Raw genomic sequence first — 23407 nt, forward strand, 5'->3', positions numbered from 1 at the left:
GTAGCCCCTAGAGGGCGCTGTACAATCTGTGCCTTCTTTCCACAACTTTAGACCACAATGAATATAACCATAGAAGAAGCCCCTAGAGAGTACTGCACTCCCAGCTGGAGAGCAGGAGCTTCAGCCTTGGAAGTCCTTTTGAAAAATGTAATGGAAATCTGTGAAAGGTCCAGGATCTGATGACCCGGCACATGTAGGCCCTGTCTCTTTGTAAAAACTCTCAAGGGGGAGCTGATGCACTCCTATAGGCCCCCACTTCCTTTATTTTGTGGTGGTGCCCCTGCCTTCCTAGGGCCACCATGAGTAGAAAAATATGCACTCACCCTGCAAGGCATTATGGGGTGCTCCAGCCGGAGTTGTGAATACTTTGTGATCGGCTCGTTCGCTGCACCATGGAGAGCCACTGCCTTTTCTTTGCCATTCAGCCTCATGTCGCGCAGCTTTTCCTCCATTTGTGTGGGTGCCTGGTCCTGACCAGGGACCTCCATGACTCCCATTGTTGTGGGCAGCCGAGGGAGCACACCCCTCGCTGTTCTGCTGGCTCCCACAAAGCCCAGATTGACGCGTGCGGCCGCAGGAGTGGAAGCTTCTCTTTCCCTGCTGTCTCCTGCAGGCAGGGATCTCCTTTGGCTGCCTGCTCCCCTCAGACGTGGCAGAGGGAAGCAGGGCAGGCCCACTGCTACTGGGAGTGTGATAGCGCTTCCCCCTTCCTGTTGGCATTCATGGGGCGGGGATGGGGTCCTGGCCCCCTTCACAGATTCTACGGCCTGGGGATGGGATCACTACTCTAATGAAAAGTCTGGGCCCCACACACCACTTCCGTGGAAAAGAAATAAAATATCCTGTGCTGACCCTGGGCCTGGACCACCCCAGGGGTTATTCTTGAAAAGGCAGCAGAGCCCCATGTGCTCCGTTGTCTTAAAAGGGTCAAACCTCAACGATATTCAAGATGACTTAACTAGGGCCTTGGAGGGTCGATGTGGATGATCCTGGGCTCATTTTACTCCTGGTGGAGAGCTCTAGCCAGTAGGAGCAGTTACAACAGACCTACCCACCTCCAAATTGGTGTAATTCACAGAGACCTGGTTCTCCCTGCACCAGCGTTCCTCCTGGTCTTGGTCTCTGGGCGCAAAGGTCCAGGGCTTTCCCCCAACTGGTCTGGCCCATGGGGAGACCCATGGGTTCTGCGATCAACTGAGCAGAGTGCCTAGACCTTTCTGGGCATCAGGGGGTTCCTCCTTCCAGTTGTCCGTGGCGGACTAAGGATCCAGCAGCAGAGTGCAGTTAAACGCCAAGCAAGAGAGATTCTCCCACCTTGTGCAAGAGGTTTTAAAGGGAAGTGACAGGTTCCAGAAGCTAGGCACACCTGACCATTCCTAAGGTGTCAAGTCACCTTTCCACACCTGTCTCCACCTTCCTGCATAGCCTGCTGGGACAGTTCAAAATGGCATCATCCAGGAGTCACTAGTCACATCCTGTCTGGGGGCTTCAGCTTCGTCTCTCACAGATATCACTACCAGGGGCTTTCTCACTAACTCTTCGAAGGAGAGCCCCCTCCTGTGTGTGCTCCAGAGATCTAGGCTCCCTCCTTTGTTTAGTAGGCTTAGCCAGACCCATCCTTGGAACAATGCAACACTGGATTGATTGATGCAGATCCTTCAGTTTCATACTTGCCCTCCTAAGGAGCTGAGTGAAGCACTGTTAATTACTCCCTTTGTGTGGGGAGGCAGAGAAATATGAGAATTTGGAAAGACCCATAAGTGATACAGATATCTTTTTGGAACTTGTAGATTTGATTTTCCCACACTAGTTACTATCAATTTTGATATGTCACTGGTTTCTGTAGGCCATGGGGAAGTGAAACCGCACTCTAAAGGCAGTTTTACCCCGGGTGTATAATAAAGTGTCACTACAGACAAAACAGTAAATCACAGTGGCTTTCCCTATTAGTGTACACTAACATTATAAGGCTGCCCCAGGTCAATATCCAATCCTGTAAATTCCCCTGTGCGCCAGGCTACCTGTGTGCAGTTACTGGGCTGGGTGTGAGAGTAGTCTCACATGCACAGCTATCACACGTGCGCTCAGGCATGGGCACACATCACCTCATTTTACCTTTTGCCCACAAAGACGTTTGTTGAAAATGTGCCCTTTCTGCAGAGAAACCCCAGATTTGTATCTTTTTTTTGATGAAACCATTTTTGTTGACTATATGTCTCATTTTACTCCTGATAACCAGTGGTAAAGAGCTTGTGTTCTTCCTAATAAACATTGCAAAATTGGTATACTCCTGATTGGGGTATTTAGTTTACATTTAAATCCCTAGTATCTGGTACTACATGTACCCAGAGCCTTACAATAAATGGTACTAGTGAGCTGCAACATTCATTGTGCCCAGGCCACCCACTAATGAAGCACTTTAAAGCATGTCTCCAAGACTGCCCCTGCACACTGGGTATTCAGTTTTAAACTACCATTTCAACTTGACAAAACTTAACAGTTGGAAAAACCCGGGGAGGTTGCATGTTATTCAAAAAGTAGAACATGTATATTTAATGTATTACTAGTCCTGACAGCGAAACCCCCCAAAGTCAATTCTCACTGTATCAGTGCTGGCTCTCCCATAGGAAAACAATGGGTTACAGTATAACAACTTATAATGCTTAATGTCAGTTTGGTAACCGCTAGAAAAATGATTAAAAGACTAATTTTAATAGTGATTTAAAATCCAACTTAATGCTACTGACGGATTTCATATCATTATCTTAGAAATTATACTTTTATTACTTTGTCATTTTTCTACCTCAGCCAAAAGGGCCTTTCTGTCAGTATGTGGTGTCATCTGACAGTTGAATTGCTCCACTGTAATGGGATGGGAACTGTGGGATAGCTTACGGTACAATGCACAGGAAGTGCTACAAAAGTGGATAGGGTCATCCCGGGAACATTTACTCCATTGGTTAGGGAGTGGCAACAAGTTTCCTCCAAACACGCCTACGGGCTGGCACCGGGCACAATTAGGGCAACCCCACTACCCTTCTCAGAAAGCTCTGTGAAGATCAGATGAAGCACCACTGCTTTGCTGTCTGAAACCTGAAGGAAGACTCAAACTGCTTCCCTTGAATCCAGGACCCCAGAAGTGCCCCCAGGGTCAGTTGGCTGACCTCCTAGTTGAGCTATAGGGACACAACAAACTCTCATAGTCCTTATCCTGCAACTGCCTAGCTGACCAACTGGACCTGCCTTGAACTTTATTGTAGTCCTATGGTGAGTAGGTCCTAACCCCAGAGTAGTGCTCTCCAGGTCCTGGACCCTTGGCTGATGTTAGAGTGTTCTCCGCCAGGCACCAAACTGCAAGAATAGGACTTATAAAAGTTTTGCCAATTTTCTGTCTGGAGAGCCTTTGAAGGTGCCACTGTTGACGTCACAGTGCCAGTCAGCATCAACTTGTTGGTTTGCCCAGCTGAAGGACATCTGACTTCTAGAAAAGTTTGTTAGTCTGAACGCAGAGGGCATCACCGTAACTAATGCCAAGCAGCCTAAACTTCTGCCTGCTCCCACTTCTTCCAGCCGCAGCTCTCCCTGCCTGCATCTTTCCCTCCCTCGTACCTCTGGTAGACAGCATCTCTGTCATGTCTTCCATACTTCTCCCTGTCTACATTACTCCCTGCTTGCACCTCTTCCTCTCCATACCCCTCACTACCTCATCTTTCCCACCCTGTACCTCTAGGAGATAGTACATCTCTCATCCACTTAACTATACTCCTGTCCAGCTAGGCCGCACCCTGCTTGCAGCTCTTGCTCTCCACATATCTGCTTGTCTGCACCCCTCTTTGCCCATATTTCTACTTGTCTCTCCCAGCCTGCACCTCCCCTTCCTGGCACTGCTACCAGCATGCACTGACCCCACTGCTATCCAAGCTGCAGTGCTTCTCCTTCATGGCACTGCTTCCAGCAGCATGCACTGATCCACAGCTCTCCCAGCTGCACCTCTCCTTCCTGGCGCTGCTTCCAGCATGCACTGAGCCCACAGCTCTCCCAACCTGCACCTCTCCTTGCTCGCACTGCTTCCGGCATGCACTGAAGTTATGGCTCTCCCAGCTGCAGCACCTGCCCTTCCTGGCATTGCTTCCAGCGTGCACTGAGCCTGTAGCTCTCCCAGCTGCAGCACCTTTCCTTGCTCGTACTCCCTTGCCATATCTCTCTCTGTCAGTACATTTGATAACCATACCTTCCACTTCCCACGTTGTATGCATACATGATTTTGACCTCAGAAGTGGCAAAGCCAATTGGTCTCACTAATAACTGATAATGCATTCCAGACATATTGTTTTGCCGATGCTTGTTTCTGTCTGAAAAATACTTTCACAAGGTAAAGATAAGAAAGTGTTATTGATGCTGGAGTTAGGTTTTACATTATTGTCATTCTTTTGCAGAATGGAAAAATCAACATGGATGCCATCGTGTCTATGTCACTTGTAGAACTAGCAGCAAAGCTTCAAGAAGGCTCAGTAACTCCAGACACTGCTCTTTACGCCTATATTCGAAAGGTAAAGGAAATTATTAATTGGCAAGATGTGAACGTGTGTGTTGATGTTGTAAGTAGCTGGTGTACTGGAACCAATAAGAGTTTTATTTGCCTACTGTGATATAACATTTAACAACAAGGGGTGGTGATGGATAGAGTTTCTGAATTAAGCAGAATACTCTACCCCAGTCAAGAGATCAGGGCTAGATCCAACACCGTTTCTTAGCTCACTGCACCATCCCAGCTCAGAACCTGGCTATATGCAAATTAGTCTGTTCCTGTCCCAGTGCATGATGGGAACAGGGCAAACCAAACTACCAAGCCAATTCTTACACTGGGAAGGAAACAAGATTCCGGGGACCGGTTTCTGGCATTTCAGCCGTCGTCGGCCCGGCTTGCTTGAATCCTGATGGTGCAATGAGCAAGGGACTCGCATCTGAGTATACCCTTCCACGCTTAGGGTGGACAAAATATTTAACAACAAGGGGTGGTGATAGACAGAGTTTCTGAATTAAGCAGAATACTCTCACCCAGTCAAGAGATCAGGGCTAGATCCAACACCGGTTTTTAGCTCACTGCACCATCCCAGTCAGAACCTGGCTATATGCAAATTAGTCTGTTCCTGTCCCAGTGCATGATGGGAACAGGGCAAACCAAACTACCAAGCCAATTCTTACACTGGGAAGGAAACAAGCTTCCAGGGACCGGTTTCTGGCATTTCTGCCGTCGTCGGCCCGGCTTGCTTGAATCCTGATGGTGCAATGAGCAAGGGACTCGCATCTGAGTATACCCTTCCACGCTTAGGGTGGACAAAATATTTAACAACAAGGGGTGGTGATGGACAGAGTTTCTGAATTAAGCAGAATACTCCCACCCAGTCAAGAGATCAAGAGATCAGGGCTAGATCAAGCCCTGGATCAAGCCCTGATCTTTGGACTGGGTAAGTGTGGTCTGCTTAATTCAGACACTCTGTTCATCACCACCCCCTTTTCTGAATCGTTTTTGGCCACTATAGGTGTGGCAGGGTATACTCAGACATGAGTCCCTTTCTCACTGCACCATCAGGATTCAAGCAAGCCGGGCCGAAGACGGCTGAAATGCCAGAAACCGGTCCCCGGTAGCTTGTCTCCATTCTGGTGAAGAATTGGCTTGGTAGTTTAGTCTGTTCCCATGATGCACTGGGCCAGGGACAGACTGATTTGCATATAGCCAGGTTCTGAGCTGGGATGGTGCAGTGAGATAAATAACTGTGATGGATCAAGTCCTGATCTTTGGACTGGGTAAGAGTGGTCTGCTTAATTCAGACACTCAGTTCATCACCACCCCCTTTTCTGAATCGTTTTTGGCCACTATAGGTGTGGCAGGGTATACTCAGACATGAGTCCCTTTCGCACTGCACCATCAGGATTCAAGCAAGCCGGGCCGAAGACGGCTGAAATGCCAGAAACCGGTCCCCGGTAGCTTGTCTCCTTCTGGTGAAGAATTGGCTTGGTAGTTTAGTCTGCCCTGTTCCCATGATGCACTGGGCCAGGGACAGACTGATTTGCATATAGCCAGGTTCTGAGCTGGGATGGTGCAGTGAGATAAATAATGGTGATGGATCAAGCCCTGATCTTTGGACTGGGTAAGAGTGATCTGCTTAATTCAGACACTCTGTTCATCACCACCCCCTTTTCTGAATCGTTTTTGGCCACTATAGGTGTGGCAGGGTATACTCAGACATGAGTCCCTTTCTCACTGCACCATCAGGATTCAAGCAAGCCGGGCCGAAGACGGCTGAAATGCCAGAAACCGGTCCCCGGTAGCTTGTCTCCTTTCTGGTGAAGAATTGGCTTGGTAGTCTAGTCTGCCCTGTTCCCATGAGGCACTGGGCCAGGGACAGACTGATTTGCATATAGCCAGGTTCTGAGCTGGGATGGTGCAGTGAGATAAATAACGGTGATGGATCAAACCCTGATCTTTGGACTGGGTAAGAGTGGTCTGCTTAATTCAGACACTCTGTTCATCACCCCCCCCTTTTCTGAATCGTTTTTGGCCACTATAGGTGTGGCAGGGTATACTCAGACATGAGTCCCTTTCTCACTGCACCATCAGGATTCAAGCAAGCCGGGCCGAAGACTGCTGAAATGCCAGAAACCGGTCCCCGGTAGCTTGTCTCCTTTCTGGTGAAGAATTGGCTTGGTAGTTTAGTCTGCCCTGTTCCGATGATGCACTGGGCCAGGGACAGACTGATTTGCATATAGCCAGGTTCTGAGCTGGGATGGTGCAGTGAGATAAATAACGGTGATGGATCAAGCCCTGATCTTTGGACTGGGTAAGAGTGGTCTGCTTAATTCAGACACTCTGTTCATCACCACCCCCTTTTCTGAATCATTTTTGGCCACTATAGGTGTGGCAGGGTATACTCAGACATGAGTCCCTTTCTCACTGCACCATCAGGATTCAAGCAAGCCGGGCCGAAGACGGCTGAAATGCCAGAAACCGGTCCCCGGTAGCTTGTCTCCTTTCTGGTGAAGAATTGGCTTGTTAGTTTATCCTGCCCTGTTCCCATGATGCACTGGGCCAGGGACAGACTGATTTGCATATAGCCAGGTTCTGAGCTGGTATGGTGCAGTGAGATAAATAACGGTGATGGATCAAGCCCTGATCTTTGGACCGGGTAAGAGTGGTCTGCTTAATTCAGACACTCTGTTCATCACCACCCCCTTTTCTGAATCGTTTTTGGCCACTATAGGTGTGGCAGGGTATACTCAGACACGAGTCCCTTTCTCACTGCACCATCAGGATTCAAGGAAGCCGGGCCGAAGACGGCTGAAATGCCAGAAACCGTTCCCTGGTAGCTTGTCTCCTTTCTGGTGAAGAATTGGCTTGGTAGTTTAGTCTGCCCTGTTCCCATGATGCACTGGGCCAGGGACAGACTGATTTGCAAATAGCCAGGTTCTGAGCTGGGATGGTGCAGTGAGATAAATAACGGTGATGGATCAAGCCCTGATCTTTGGACTGGGTAAGAGTGGTCTGCTTAATTCAGACACTCTGTTCATCACCACCCCCTTTTCTGAATCGTTTTTGGCCACTATAGGTGTGGCAGGGTATACTCAGACATGAGTCCCATTCTCACTGCACCATCAGTATTCAAGCAAGCCGGGCCGAAGACGGCTGAAATGCCAGAAACCGGTCCCCGGTAGCTTGTCTCCTTTCTGGTGAAGAATTGGCTTGGTAGTTTAGTCTGCCCTGTTCCCATGATGCACTGGGCCAGGGACAGACTGATTTGCATATAGCCAGGTTCTGAGCTGGGATGGTGCAGTGAGATAAATAACCGTGATGGATCAAGCCCTGATCTTTGGACTGGGTAAGAGTGGTCTGCTTCATTCAGACACTCTGTTCATCACCACCCCCTTTTCTGAATCGTTTTTGGCCACTATAGGTGTGGCAGGGTATACTCAGACATGAGTCCCTTTCTCACTGCACCATCAGGATTCAAGCAAGCCGGGCCGAAGACGGCTGAAATGCCAGAAACCGGTCCCCGGTAGCTTGTGTCCTTTCTGGTGAAGAATTGGCTTGGTAGTTTAGTCTGCCCTGTTCCCATGATGCACTGGGCCAGGGACAGACTGATTTGCATATAGCCAGGTTCTGAGCTGGGATGGTGCAGTGAGATAAATAACGGTGATAGATCAAGCCCTGATCTTTGGACTGGGTAAGAGTGGTCTGCTTAATTCAGAATCTCTGTTCATCACCACCCCCTTTTCTGAATCGTTTTTGGCCACCATAGGTGTGGCAGGGTATACTCAGACATGAGTCCCTTTCTCACTGCACCATCAGGATTCAAGCAAGCCGGGCCGAAGACAGCTGAAATGCCAGAAACCGGTCCCTGGTAGCTTGTCTCCTTTCTGGTGAAGAATTGGCTTGGTAGTTTAGTCTGCCCTGTTCCCATGATGCACTGGGCCAGGGACAGACTGATTTGCATATAGCCAGGTTCTGAGCTGGGATGGTGCAGTGAGATAAATAACGGTGATGGATCAAGCCCTGATCTTTGGACTGGGTAAGAGTGGTCTGCTTAATTCAGACACTCTGTTCATCACCACCCCCTTTTCTGAATCGTACTGTGATATACAGCCATGATTTATAGATACCAGGATGGTGGCACCACCATACTTGTATCACAAGGTGTTCAAAGCGCCTCAGCTACAATGAGAACTGAGTGAGGTGCAGTTTGAGTTGTCTATTATAGAATGGGATCTTGCGGGTAACCTGATGGCTCAGTTCCAGAACTGTTTGTGCGGGCTCCCTTTGAACCACCAAGTTACTTTTTCCGGTTTGTCGCTATGTGCACTCTCATTTGGGACGTCCAGTTAAAATTGGGACCGGGTGCCCAATTACAGAAAGAATTTACTATGACAAGGGCATTGCTTAACTTTTTGAATTATCAGCAAATCAAAAGGGAGAGAGAGGACTAGGTAAGCCAGTCCGGGTCCCCTGGTTATATGTAGAGATATCAATATAGGACTAGCTATGTTGTGTTAGAGGAAACTCAGAAGGTATATCTGTGGGCAAACCCTTAGGTTTGGTCATGAAGCCCTCACACACCAACCTAGTTGGTGTCATGCTTCATCATCGGGCCCACCACAGTGACACCGAATGTGTCCCGGGTGTGCTGCGACTCCAGATTACTGAGGAGCTGGTATTCTTACTGAGTGTGCAGTGTTGGTGAGAATGAAGGTGAAAGGTTTTAAAAGCTATACAGGTGGTCCCAGTTCCCGAGGGTAAGAGGTAAATTTAATACCTGGGCCCCTGTTAGCAAGATAAAAAGGCTGTGGACGATGTGGAGTATATTAGGGGCTCCTACGTCCTTGTGGTCTACATGTTTCAGCCAGGCCTTTTGATTAAAACTGGCTTTCCTCAGGACCAAATGAGTATGTGTGGGTGAAAATAAACTATATTAAGTGAAAGTGTGTGGTAAAAAAGTGTTGCACTCGCTAAGGTGCCGTACGTGTAAGAGGGGGATTCCCTCTGCTTTACTGTACATAAAAACACAAAGACAGTACAGACATACGGTGTCTCTACATATAACCAGGGGACCCGGACTGGCTTACCTAGTCCTCTCTCTCCCTTTTGATTTGCTGATAATTGGCAGCGCGCAGCTGCGAGAGACACCTGACTGATACAAGATGGCACAAAACACAGGCCTAACATTCACCGAGGATGACGTCACTGAAATCCTCGATGACCCCACACTCTTGGCAGATTTTAACACAGCAACAACAATAGCGCAGACTACAGATTGGGACACTCTCACTGAGAAAAAGCGAAACAGGATACGCACTATTTTGCATGGCGTTATCCTCGCACAATACCTGAGGACCAACACAGCGCCTAAAGGCTTACTGGTCACCAACGCTCCCAGAATATTCCTTGATGATGTCACCTTCAGGAAAGACTGGGCTCAGGGTTTGCCCACAGATATACCTTCTGAGTTTCCTCTAACACAACATAGCTAGTCCTATATTGATATCTCTAACTTTTTGAATTACCACTCGTGATAAAGAGTGTAGCATGACCAATACACACACACTCATACATACCCACGCACACAGACATGCCTTTGGAGTTGAACTCTAGACCCCAACAAGAAGTTGCATTCTATGCCGGCACTGCACCTCCCTATTTTGGGGTAAACTCCCAGGGGATCCCAGACAAACCCTTTAAGAATGAATCCCATGACCTGCCAATTCTTCTGGCCAAGACCAACTATTTCTTGGGCAAGATACTCTCGGCCGAAAATCAGCCGAGGTAAATTTTTTCCACCGTCCACGAGTTGACCTTATCAGACAGAACTTCTCTCAAACCTCCCCCTTCTCAATCCCTCTGTGATTTTCTAAATAAATTCTTCTTCGAGAAAATTGTAGCCATCAAGGCTAACATACCTCCAACTCCCTATTCCCCCCCTGCCTCTGAACCCCCACCTAACAGGTTCCATTTAGATCACATACCTCCGCTGACCAGGGAGACTCTATCTTCCCTGTTGGTCCGGGTTAAATCCGGCTCCCCCTCTGATCTTTGCCCAGTGTTTGTTTTGAGAGAAATCTTCCTAGCTTGTCCCACCCCCCACCCCCCCTTGGCTTTCCTCAACAATTCCCTCAGCAAAGGCTCTGTCCCTGACCTTCATAAAGCGGCAATAATAATCCCCATCCTGAAGAAACCTGGTGCTGACCCTTCTTTCCTTTCCAACTACCGTCCCATTTCCCTTCTCCCCTACCTGGGCAAAATCTTGGAGTGCCACATTGCCACTGTCCTCGGCTCTTTAGTTGAGGGCAGTGGTTATCTGGCCTCCTGCCAGCCCGGCTTTCGCCCTCTCCACTCCACCGAGAGGGTTGTGGTCTCAGTCCTGGACAGACTCAGGGAGGGGATGGATGCCAACCGGTCCCAAGCCCTGGTCCTCCTTGACTTGTCTGCTGCCTTCGACACTGTTGACCATTCCATTCTTCTCAACCGTGTCGAGGCAGCGGGCATCAGGGGGCCCCCTTTGGCTTGGCTCACTTCCTTCCTGAGAGACCGCACCCAGGCCGTTCATCTTGCAGATTTTTCTGCCTCTCCATGCAAGGTGCAGTGCGGCGTCCCTCAGGGCTCCTCCCTTTCTCCCCTTTTATTTAACTTGTACATTTTCCCCCTCATTTTTGCTTTACAGCAACTGGAGGTCTCAGTTTTCAACTATGCAGATGACCTCCAGTTGATCTTCAACCTCTCGCACTCCCCTGAGTCCATCCACAATTTTCAATCGGTTATGATTTTCATCAGGGACTGGATGAATTTCAACCACCTCAAACTCAACCCAGATAAAATGGAGGTGGTTCTCACCGGTGGTACATCCAGTCCCTGGACCCCCACGTTCTGGCCCCCTCACTTGGTGCCCCCCCACCTTCACACTCAGTTAAAACCCTTGGGATCACGCTGAACCAACATCTCACCCTGCACTCCCAGATCAGTATGGTGGTATCTTCTTGTTTCTTCACCCTTCGCACCATTAGGAACATTTCCAGATCCTTTTCCCCTTCCGCTTTAAAACTCATCATGATGGCAATGGTGTTATCTCGCCTTGACTATGGCAACATCCTGTACAACAGCGTCCCGGCCTATGCCCTTCGACGCCTTCAGTTGGTCCAGAACCAAGCCGCCCGCCTCATCCATGGTCTCCCTAAATTGCACCACGCCACCCCTTTATTACACAACTTGCTGCCCATCAGAGAGCGGGCCCTCTTCAAACTTGGCTGCACCACGTTTCAAGCCTGAGCCGGAACTGCTCCAGCTTTTATAAATTCCGAAATCAAAAACGACACCCCGGTCAGACAACTCCGTTCCTCCACCCAGTCCCTCCTTTCCGTACCACGCTTCAGGAAAAAAAGGATGGGGGGGTGAGATTCGCTGTACTTGGCCCCACCTTTTGGAATTCCCTTCCCCCATCCAATAGATCCATACCCTTGTACTCTGACTTCCGCAAGGCGCTTAAAACTTACCTTTTCCTGCAAGCCTTTCCGTCTTAACCTCCTGCCCCCCCTTTCTCTAGGTTCAACTGCATCCTCAGCGCCAAGAAACCGCTTGGTAAATGTGCGCTTAATAAATGTTTTTAAATTCAAATTCAAAATTTATTTTTTGCATGTTCAGCAGGAAACATTCAGCTCACTAAGCCAGTTTCTCATCATACAATGCCATTTATTTATTAAAGAGGTTCATAGAGCGTTCCATTGCATGGACTTTGTGTGGTTACTCACCATCCCTACAAGTGTTACTGCTGCAAACCAGGATGTTGTATGTGGCCCTTATGGGATTTCCCTAAAACGTTTTGCTTTTTCTCCTCCTGGTTTTTGCTCGTTCTCTTTCAACGGCCTTAGGACTCTGGGCGCTTTCCCACTGTAATCCAATGTGAAAGCGCATGCACCCATCCTACCTATGCTAGGAAGTGGTGCTTACTTGACTGGTTTAGGTGTTGTACCTCTGAGTGCCCTGTAAAAAGGTACATCACATACCCAGGGTAGGTACTGCACTGGCAAATGGTGGTATGCAGCGCCAATTGTGCCATCCACCAGAGTAGCCTTTTAAACATGTATCAAGCCTTCCATTGCAGGCCTGTCAGTGCACACTTACGCCGATGCTCAGGTTGGCATTTCTAACTCATCAGCCAATGCTGAGTGAGCCTTCCACTACCACTAGAGCCCCCCTAGGGTCAACCTTAAGGGTTGGAGCAAGTGGTAGCTGAGAGGTGAGGTTGGGTAGGTACACATGGTGTTCCCTGCCCAAGTAGTGCAGAACCCCCATGTGGGTTTTCCCTACTTAGAGGTGAGCTTTTCTCCTGGGACAACACTGGGGTCTTGTGGATTCTCTTGTAATGCAGTGTGAACATGCGCACGCCCTTCCTGCACACTTTAGGAAGTGGTGCTTACCTGATGTTTTTAAACATGCCTCAAACCTGCCATTGCAGGCCTGTTGGTGCGCACTCGCACCTATGAGGTTTTTAAACATGTATCAAGCCTGCCATTGCAGGCCAGTGTGTGCGCAATTTTGCTTGTGCCCAGTTTGGCCTTTCTAAACCACTGGCCTATCCTGAAGGAAACTTACACTACCACTAGGGCACCGCTGGGGGAAGTCTTAAGGGGTGAAGCAAGTGGTAGGTGAAAGGCAGGGCAGGTACACGTGTGTTCCCTGCCCAGGTAGTAAAGAATACCCATGTGTTTTCACTACGTATGAGGTTTGTTCTTTCCATAGGTTAATATGGGGGAATGGTTGAAATTGCTTCAAGCTGCAATAGTGGCTTGCAGCGCAGCAGCCTCATAATGTGTCTTGTCATTGTATTTACAATGACAAACTCTCTCCTCGGTCAAAAGGGATTTGTCATTAATAGCTAAGAAATGTCACTTCTACAAAGTAGGCATTTCTCTGCTCTAAAACTCTTTGTGTGCCTTTTAGTTTAACTCCAGTCCATGCTGGAGGCTGGGTGAGCACATCTGTGCATATCCCTCAGAGACTGGTATAAACATTGGACATGCACCTGGAACAACATATCTCTGCCATTTTTAGGGCCTGGATGGACAGATTGGAGAGGGAGGTTTTGACACTTGGCCTCTGGGAGCCAGATCATGGCCCCCACTAAAGATTAAGGGCCCGATTCACAGAATGAACTTAAGATTCAATCCTAAACTTACTACTATTTTGGTATTCACAGAATGCACTTACTACTTTTGGCATTCACAGAATTAACTTACTACTGTTGGTATTCACAGAAGTTAGGATTTTGTCTTAAGTCTGTCTTAAGTTTGTCTTAAGTCTGTCTTAAGTTTGTCTTAAGACAAACTTAAGACAAAATCCTAACTTCTGTGAATACCAAAAGTAGTAAGTTCATTCTGTGAATACCAAAAGTAGTAAGTGCATTCTGTGAATACCAAAATAGTAGTAAGTTCAGGATTGAGTCTTAAGTTCATTCTGTGAATCGGGCCCATAGATCTGCATTCCATGGCCTCATGGCAGACGTGATTGAAATTTAGGGGAGTCATCCGTGGTTCAAAGGGAAACCCTCTGAACCACTCCCATCTTCAAAGGTACACTACAGTATAACTACTGGTGCCATACTTCAGCAGGGTAGAGACAAACTTGTAAAGACGTGGGACCGGAGATCCTGGAACTGCGTGGTCCACACTGCCAGATGAATCTATTGAGCACAAGGATAACTGACATTGGAAGGGACAATGCACCATGCCATCCTGAATAGTGGATGGCATGGGCTCACTATCTGCTGCTGTGTGGCACCCTGAAGATTGCTCTCTAAGGGCTTGTTGGGTTGCCCCTGTTTTCTTGTGTAGGTCATCAAAGATCTCCCACGAAGGACCCACACCATTTACCTGTGACACCTGGAGAGTGGTGCCCTCTTCAGTGCCCACATCGTCTGCTGGATCGCTACCGGTGGCGCGGTGTGAGCATGGAACTAAGTATGGTGCCTGGACACCAAATTACCTATTGCGAAACCCCAAAAGTACTGCCCACATCTAACCCTGGGTGGCTCGCTTCATCGATCGTGCCGCATTTCTCTTGTGCGACCCGCCGACTGCACGCCCCTTGCATCCGGTGTCCTATTCACAGGTTGCGACCATCGGAGAAGAGGGGGTACGCTTACTCGTGCCTCATTCTACCACATGTGTTACTGCTGAACTAGCATGTGTGTGTGCGACCGGAATTGTCGGGTGCAACCTGTATCAATGTGCACCAGACGCTGTACCTCATTTCCATGGAGGTACGGAATTTGAAACTATTCATTGTGCGTGACCGAAATTGTGTGGGAAACTCATATCAATGCACACCAGACGTTGTGCCTCATTTCCAGTAAGATACTGAATTTGCAATTCTTCACTGTGTGCGACCGTAATTGTCTGGCGTGACTCAGATCAACGCGCTTTAGATGTTCTGCCTCATTTCCAGAGAGGAACTGAATTTGTGATTCTTCATTGTGTGTGACCGGAACTGTCTGGTACGACTCATAGTAAAGGGCAACCAGGCATTGTGCCTCATTCCCAGGGGAGGTGCGGAGGAGCGGATTTGTGTTCCAGGGTGCCTGGAATGCCTGGGAGCTACTAAGCTTCCTTCTTTCAAGGGCCTCCCCTACTTCACCCTCCATTCATCGATTGTTCCTTTTATGCCCTCAGTGAGGCAGAACAACTGCCCTCTCCTCACCCGGCCCGACAACCTGGTGTTGTCAGGCAGCATTGCCCGAACCGAACGAGGGTGGTGAGAGTAATTCAGTGGACTAAGGAACGATTTATAGAGCGATCAGAAGTGGACCAAGAGACTGCATGACCCCCTGCCTTTGTGCTTTGCAGAACCAGGCTGATGCCAGAAGGCACCGCCTAGAACCCTTTAAGTGAAAGACTATCGTCCTCGGCCCGCTTCTGCATATACCCTGGGTGATCTTCCCAAGTAACGGCCAAACCTCCATTTGTCGACTGCCACCTAATTAGTCCTGTTACCTACCACCACCTCCTTCCCTGGGACCCTCACTAAGTGTGACTTCGGCTGCATTCAGACTAGCATCATGGCGGAAGGTTTTCTCTATCTCAGCCAGTGGGCGTAGGATAGTCAGGTGACCTACAGCTGGAAGAGGGCTTGGGCCATGGGGTCTGTATGTGAATTATCAACTGACCTGCCTGATACCAGTTGCACTGCCTTATGGTGTTATGGTGCTGTGCTGTGTGTGTGTGTGTGTGTGTGTGTGTGTGTGTGTGTGTGTGTGTGTGTGTGCGAGAGCGCTCCATATGGACCTTCCTTGATATCCGTGACACTGTGTATTGGTGCTGAGTGAGTGTGTGGAAGTGACTGCCTGTGATTACTTACACCATACAGTAGGGTTGCTTTAGACATTGATTCCTTGCCAAAAGAATACTATGTTTCACATTGGTTTTCACTAATGAGGCCTTGGCCTACGGTGCTGGTAAAAAGTGTTATAATTATCTGTATGTACACATTTCTCATATTGTTGGGATCTGGGGTGCACACTATAATTGTGTGGTAATAAATTTTAACAAATGCCAGGGTGGGCCTTGTCATGACAACGTTTCGCACCACATAAGGGCGCTTTAGGGATTAAAAGTAGATCTTTTCCAAGTGTGCACATTACTGATGTCATTTTAACACAGTTGAGACTAGCACTGTTAGTGATATTTCCGAATATGATATATGCCCAGAAATACATGATGTTCATGTTGTGTTAGTGAATGTGTGTGATGAATATAAACTGTATTTACATACACCACATGAGATGGCTCTTTAGTGATGCTCAGAGTATTTATTGGGTGAGAGTGCTGTGGCAATGTTTTACACATTGCATCTGTGATAAGCCTGACTGCTCAGTGCCAAGCTACCCAAGGATGAGTGCAGGTTATACAGTGAGTGTAATCACCCACCTCTGATGGGAGTGGTAGGCCCATTATCTGAAAACCTTGTCTCTGGCTACAGGTGTACCAATTTTTGGGCAACCGACTTATGCTTTTTCTTTTTATTTCTCTTTATCCACTTATGTTTATTTTGATATTCTTGACACACTTTTCTTTAATCCCTGAATATTCCTTTCTGGTGTTTTTAAAATTTGGGGATATAAGGATAGTTTATCTTCATTGATGTGCATGCCCCTGACTGATTGAAACCATTTTGTCTTGCTGACTCTAGTCTTAGACCAGTATTTGTTTTAATTATTGAAACAAATAATTTTCTCTCCCGAATTGCCATTTATTCTTCCTTTTTGCCCACAGAATACCCACCCACAGCTTTGCTGCTACTAGGACCGCTTGTCAGGACCGTGTCACAGACATTATCTATTCTGCTTGTCTGTACAATATTTGAAGTGCGCCCTGATGAAGGAAGCCTTTATTGGCACTTGTCCGAAACGCGCGTCGGCGCTTTTCTTGTCCTTGTGTGTAGTGATATGGATGTGAATGTCTGAGTATGAATTTGATTGTATAAAAGGTATGTTTGGATGTATGAGTGGATCTAATTTATTGTCCGGTTTGAAGTGTTTTTGCGTGTCCTAGTTTTTAGACTAATTTTGTATGCTTCTGATTATGTATATTTTTTCCAAATGTTATGTATTGTACAAATGGAATCACTTTATTTATTATCCAAAAAAAATCGTGTTGATTGTCAAAATGAAAATTAAAAACTTTTTTTGAATATATTTACTCTCTTTGTGAATTGGTGGGTATTCTGTTAATTTTTATTAAACTTTGATTTGTTCTATTTGGGAAACACCCCTTTCATGTTGTTCTCTCATGTTCTCGCCCTGGCGGGTTGTTCCCCTGTTGTAGTTTTTTCCTAGATTCAGGGCCCCTCTTCTGTTTAAAGAATTGTTTCCCGGCACCTTTGCCGTGAGGGTTAGATAGGTCCCTCCCTTTGGCCTTGAGTTCAGCAAGACGAGTTTGCGTGTGGGATCATTTACTGGTCCTTGGATACCTGGACTATTGTGTCTTCTTGTTTTCTATTTTCCTTCCTTCTGCCCCTGGTGGGGAAGAACATTCTGTTGATGCACATTTTCTTTCTTTTTCATCTGGTTCTTTGATATCTCAATTCTCTTTTCTTGTGATAGACAATAAATCATGGATGCCATTAAAACTTTTGGATTTAGTGAGGAAGATTTCACCAGGTTGCTTGGACCTACCACCTCTTCTGACCAGCCATCCTCACTTAACAAAGGTACTAATGATGAATGGCTTAAACTTCTCAACTTGAAAAAGAAATCAAAAAGGACGGAGTCTCATGCAGACTTCATGATTAAATATTTAAAAGCTGGAGTCATACCCAATGGGTTGCGTATTAGAAATATACCAGGCTTATTCGTGGAATTGCGCACCTTTTTGGAAAGATGGTCTCTTATTGCCAATCGTTGTTCTAGAGACCTGATGCTACTTATTATTGAGACAGCTAGAGAGGTAGTAGCTGAGCTGCTTAAAGAAATTACAGAGATGGAGGAATCACTCCTTAAAAATGATGTAGTGGGCGATGCTAAACGCAAACTCGAAGAGGTGAACCTTGAACTTGACTCCTTCAATGAGTATATAGTTAAAAGGAAGGCAGAGAAACTCAAAAAAGACATCAGATTCTTTTCAGAAGAAAGAGTATACCCCTACCTACATGCCCAATACTATACCACCCGGGACTCATACCAACAAAATGACCAACAATATTGGTCAAATAAGCAAGTTCGGACTTTTTCAAATACATCTGAATCTGATGAAGGTGGGTCTACCTCTAATGAAAATCCCCCGGATAGAAGGAACAATTTTGACGGTCCTCAAAGATCCCATCATTTTTTAGGGAATCGCCGAGGGACGAATCGTGTTCGATTCAGACCATCGGAAAGGGGACGTTTCCAGAATACAGGTTTTCACCAGACGGAGAACCAGCCACGCTTTCTGGAGACAAGACAAAATCGGTACTGGAGAAACTAGAAACACCCATTAACCAGTCTCTGATCCCTATTTTCAATCTGTCAAAAAAACCTTTAAATGACAGTACAGTAGCAGTTCTTTCTCGTGGATTATCCTTTGTCCCGAGTGCTCCATTCAATGCATTCGAACTTAACAGGGATATACAGACCTTTTTTCGTAAAGTTCGCCTTAAAAAGTTTTTCATGGGTAGAGAATATGAAGGAGAGAACAATATCTCTGGCTTTCGACCTGCTTCAGTCTTCACGCCCACCCTCGAGCAAGTTGGGCCTGAGGTGGAAATATTTGAGAAGAGTGTCTGCTCTAAAATCTCTAAATTTACCAAGTTCGTTCCCAAGCCCCCCTACAATCTCAACTACGATGAATATCAGGCCCTTAAGCAACTGTCGACTGATCGTACCCTTACTGTGAAACCAAGCGACAAAGGGGGTGGTATCACTGTCTTGGATAGTGATTACTATAAGGAACAGATCTTACTTATGCTCAGTAACCAAGAACACTACCTTAGAGTGGCTAACTACCCGTCCAAAAGAATCATGACTGAGATTTCTAACGTTACATATAGTGCCTTACAACGTGGGTCTATTTGTAAACAGGAATTTGATTTTCTGAATAAATCCTTTTTCAAAATACCAGTCCTTTATGGACTTCCGAAAATGCACAAAAGCCTTTCATGTCCACCTTTTAGGCCTATTGTTTCGACCATCGGGTCCCTCACCGAACCGCTCTCGAAATTTGTAGACTCTTGTCTCTCTCCAATTGTGAGTGGCCTCCCTGCATTTGTCCGTGACACCGGACATCTTATTTCGAAAATTGAGGGACTGGAATTTAATACTGACTCCGACCTACTTGTCTCTATGGATATTGAGGCACTTTATTCGAATATCCCCCAAGAAGGTGCCCTCCAAGCTGTTAAAAAAATCCTTAGAGACTCCGATTGTCCTTCCGAGAAACTGTTTGTCCTCGAATGTCTAGGTATTGTGTTAAAGGAGAATTATTTTGAATTTGACAAGTCCATCTACAAACAAGTTCTTGGCATCAGCATGGGGGCGGCATGTGCTCCGAATGTGGCTAATTCCTATATGGGGGTCTTCGAGGAGAAACACATCTACAATGAGATGGCCCCGTTTTTTGAAAACATCACAAACTATAACAGGTTCATAGACGATATCTTTTTCATTTGGCGGGGGACACGAAACCAACTTGATGAATTTATCCTATGGATAAATCTCTGTGACTCCCATCTTAAATTCACAGCGAACATCAGCTCCTCGAAAATTGAATTTCTTGACACCTGGATACAGGCTATTAATGGACATATAGAATTTTCCCTTTACACCAAGCCCACAGCACGGAATATCCTTCTTATGTACGATAGCTTCCACCCCCGGACACAAAGAAACAGCATACCGTTTAGCCAGTTCCTTCGGCTCCGTCGGAACTGTACTGACCCGAGGGATTTTGAAACACATGCCACTGCTATGAAGAAGAAATTTCTCGAAAGGGGATATCCTAATAGGCTTATTAGGGATTCCTACAAAAGAGCCAAATATTATAACCGAGAGGCTCTTTTAGAATCAAAAATCCAAACACCTGATGACAAGTTGGTGTTAGTTACTACTCACTCCAACCTTAACGAGAAACTCCGATGCATCATTAATTCACAGTGGCATCTGCTTAACCTAGACAAAAATATGGAGAAATTCGAGAAACCTATTATTGCGTTCCGTCGCAACAGGATTCTCAGAAATGTCTTGGTTAGAGCTTCCCTCCCTGACGCACCCATGGTCAGTCAACGCAGCATCAAAGGGACTAACCCCATTTATGGGAGTCATAAGTGCGGCGGATGTCACGCTTGTGATAACATCATGACTGTCCCCGAATTGAACTGGAACAAAAAAAGAATCACGTTGCAGGATATGACAAACTGTAGAACTAGTAATGTCATATATTTCATCACATGTCCGTGCTCTAAGGGCTATGTAGGGGAAACAAGCAGGGAATTCAGGACCAGGTTTTCAGAGCATAAATCTTGCATCAGAAACCAACGCCCTGGAGCCCCGCTTGTTGCGCACTGGAAAGCCCTTAACCACACCCTGGAAGATTTGAAATGGCTTATTCTGGAGAAAATAAAAAAGCCCAAGGATGGCAACACTGACGCTATTAGAGCTAAAAGAGAAGTGTTCTGGATTTTTTATCTTGGGACGGCTGTCTCAGGATTAAACGAATTTATACCCTGGGAGAATGCCATTCATTGAATGACCGTGAGATGTAGCATCTCTTTCTGTTCTCTCTCATCCATCTAGTTTTTCTGTTTGCAATCTATTTTGGAGAGAATCTTTGTTTAAGTTAGAGTGTTCTGGGTCTCTTTATTGCTCTTAATTGCCTTCTTGTACAGCTCTAGCTGATTCTTATTTATTCCCTATTTTTCTTTATTGTGTTCATAATATTTGGTTTTCGGTTATTACTTCATCCCTGTTGTTTTTATTTTTTATTTTTTTGGTTTCTTAATTCTTTTTTTCTTTATTTATCATATTTCATTTTTCTGTCTGCCCCACGTCTAGTGTTGAATGTTTTGGACCTTGCCGTTTGGTCTATCTACATGTATACCTCCATTTCAGCTGGCTCGGATAGTCTGTTCTCACTGTCTCCCACGTTGGAGCTGTTTATTTATTTATTTTCTTGCCCTTCGTCTCTTTTCATTTTCCTGCGTTATCGTGGTAGTCCCTCTTCGATCTTGACGGCGCCCAGGTGCTCTGCATTTCCCCTGGAACACCTGTATATAACTCCACTTCCCCTTTTGTTTCTCCCTTTCGACCTACCGTATCACAGGCAGGTGAAGGAGTCACCCGATTCCGTCGACCCAGGACACCACTTTACGTGCACTGCCGGGCCGTTTTTCAGGTTAGTGTTTTCGGATCCTGAGTTCCCTCCTGCGGGCCCCGTGTGCTCCTTCCCCTCGATCTGTCTTATCACGCTATCTTTCCCTTATTATTCCCACTTTTTATCCGTATTTAAAATCCCTCTGCCGTTTCTGTCCCTACAGGCCCCCTATTCCCCGGGACTGAAGCTGGGCCTCATCATGACATTTCCGGTGTTCGTCTCACCTCATCCAAATGATGGCTCAATTTTGCTGTCTTAAGGTAGGTTGCAGTTCGCTGTGTGTTAAGTCTGCTTCATGTTAGAGTCACGACCTTTTCAAGAGTTGTGTAGCTCATTATGGCTTTTTATTGCTTCATAGGTCATCTTTCACTGTCGGCCCCGGGGTTACTTACTGCTCTGCATCAGTGCTTGCTATTCGTTTTGAGGTAGTTCTGCCCTTCCTTAAACCACAATTACTACATTTTTGTGCTGTCATTATGCTAGATGTTTTGATGTGTTACCCCTGTTTTTATTCTTATATTCCTACTAGATACTTGGAATTTATTTCATGGTATTGCTTTTATTCCTGGTTCCCTCGTACACTTGGATCCCTTGTGGACCTATTCTAATATGCGCTATTCATGACCGATGAAACCCTGGGATTGTGAACCACATATTTAAAGGGGCTTCGTTATTGTTGGGTATTTAGGTAGGTTACCATTATCTGAAAACCTTGTCTCTGGCTACAGGTGTACCAATTTTTGGGCAACCGACTTATGCTTTTTCTTTTTATTTCTCTTTATCCACTTATGTTTATTTTGATATTCTTGACACACTTTTCTTTAATCCCTGAATATTCCTTTCTGGTGTTTTTAAAATTTGGGGATATAAGGATAGTTTATCTTCATTGATGTGCATGCCCCTGACTGATTGAAACCATTTTGTCTTGCTGACTCTAGTCTTAGACCAGTATTTGTTTTAATTATTGAAACAAATAATTTTCTCTCCCGAATTGCCATTTATTCTTCCTTTTTGCCCACAGAATACCCACCCACAGCTTTGCTGCTACTAGGACCGCTTGTCAGGACCGTGTCACAGACATTATCTATTCTGCTTGTCTGTACAATATTTGAAGTGCGCCCTGTTGAAGGAAGCCTTTATTGGCACTTGTCCGAAACGTGCGTCGGCGCTTTTCTTGTCCTTGTGTGTAGTGATATGGATGTGAATGTCTGAGTATGAATTTGATTGTATAAAAGGTATGTTTGGATGTATGAGTGGATCTAATTTATTGTCCGGTTTGAAGTGTTTTTGCGTGTCCTAGTTTTTAGACTAATTTTGTATGCTTCTGATTATGTATATTTTTTCCAAATGTTATGTATTGTACAAATGGAATCACTTTATTTATTATCCAAAAAAAATCGTGTTGATTGTCAAAATGAAAATTAAAAACTTTTTTTGAATATATTTACTCTCTTTGTGAATTGGTGGGTATTCTGTTAATTTTTATTAAACTTTGATTTGTTCTATTTGGGAAACACCCCTTTCATGTTGTTCTCTCAGGCTCTGCCTGTAGGGCCTCACCTCAGCCAACCAGAACGTGCCAGTTCTAACACAAGACGTCTCAGCAGATTAGGAATGGAACTCTCTTGGCTAGTTCATAAAGATGTAATTGACTATGGGTAAGAAATGCTGAGGAGTGTTAGGCATTGCCCCCTCATCCCCATACTCCTCGTCCCAGTCCTAACTTGTGAGGTGTTTCCAATTCCAACAGAGATTTTCACACTAGGACCAGAGATCCCTTCAGCTGAAAGCTGACTTTTATCACTACGATAAAGTAGATAGCCCACCCCTCCTGCCCATTCTCCTGATTTTTTCTCCTCTTTTTTTTTACAGACACGCTGTATTGTTTTCTACATTTATGCAGGTCTATTGTAAACCAGCTTGGCTGGGAACACGTTAATTATCTCACCATTGTCAATGGGCGGACGGACTGTGCTACACTGGAAGTGGCTTGCTCCCCATCTATGTGCTGGGCCTGGGACAGGGA

General features: G+C 46.2%; 1 protein-coding gene and 1 long non-coding RNA gene across 3 annotated transcripts in view; both read left to right on the forward strand.

The window, feature by feature from the left end:
* Positions 1 to 23407, forward strand: part of LOC147747103 (vitamin D3 hydroxylase-associated protein-like) — a 349697-nt gene that overhangs the window by 71190 nt on the left and 255100 nt on the right. For both annotated transcript variants that reach the window (XM_086952354.1, XM_086952353.1), the window contains exon 2: positions 4437 to 4550. In XM_086952354.1, the coding sequence (XP_086808480.1) occupies positions 4437 to 4550 (114 nt within the window). The remainder of the gene's footprint in view (positions 1 to 4436; positions 4551 to 23407) is intronic.
* Positions 21156 to 22761, forward strand: LOC147747104 (uncharacterized). Its single transcript, XR_015299460.1, has 5 exons — positions 21156 to 21402; positions 21545 to 21641; positions 21740 to 21806; positions 21911 to 22069; positions 22403 to 22761. It is a non-coding gene; the product is annotated as an uncharacterized LOC147747104 (long non-coding RNA).

This window comes from Lissotriton vulgaris, chromosome 1_1 (genome assembly GCF_964263255.1).
Source record: "Lissotriton vulgaris chromosome 1_1, aLisVul1.2, whole genome shotgun sequence".
NCBI lineage: Eukaryota > Metazoa > Chordata > Amphibia > Caudata > Salamandridae > Lissotriton > Lissotriton vulgaris.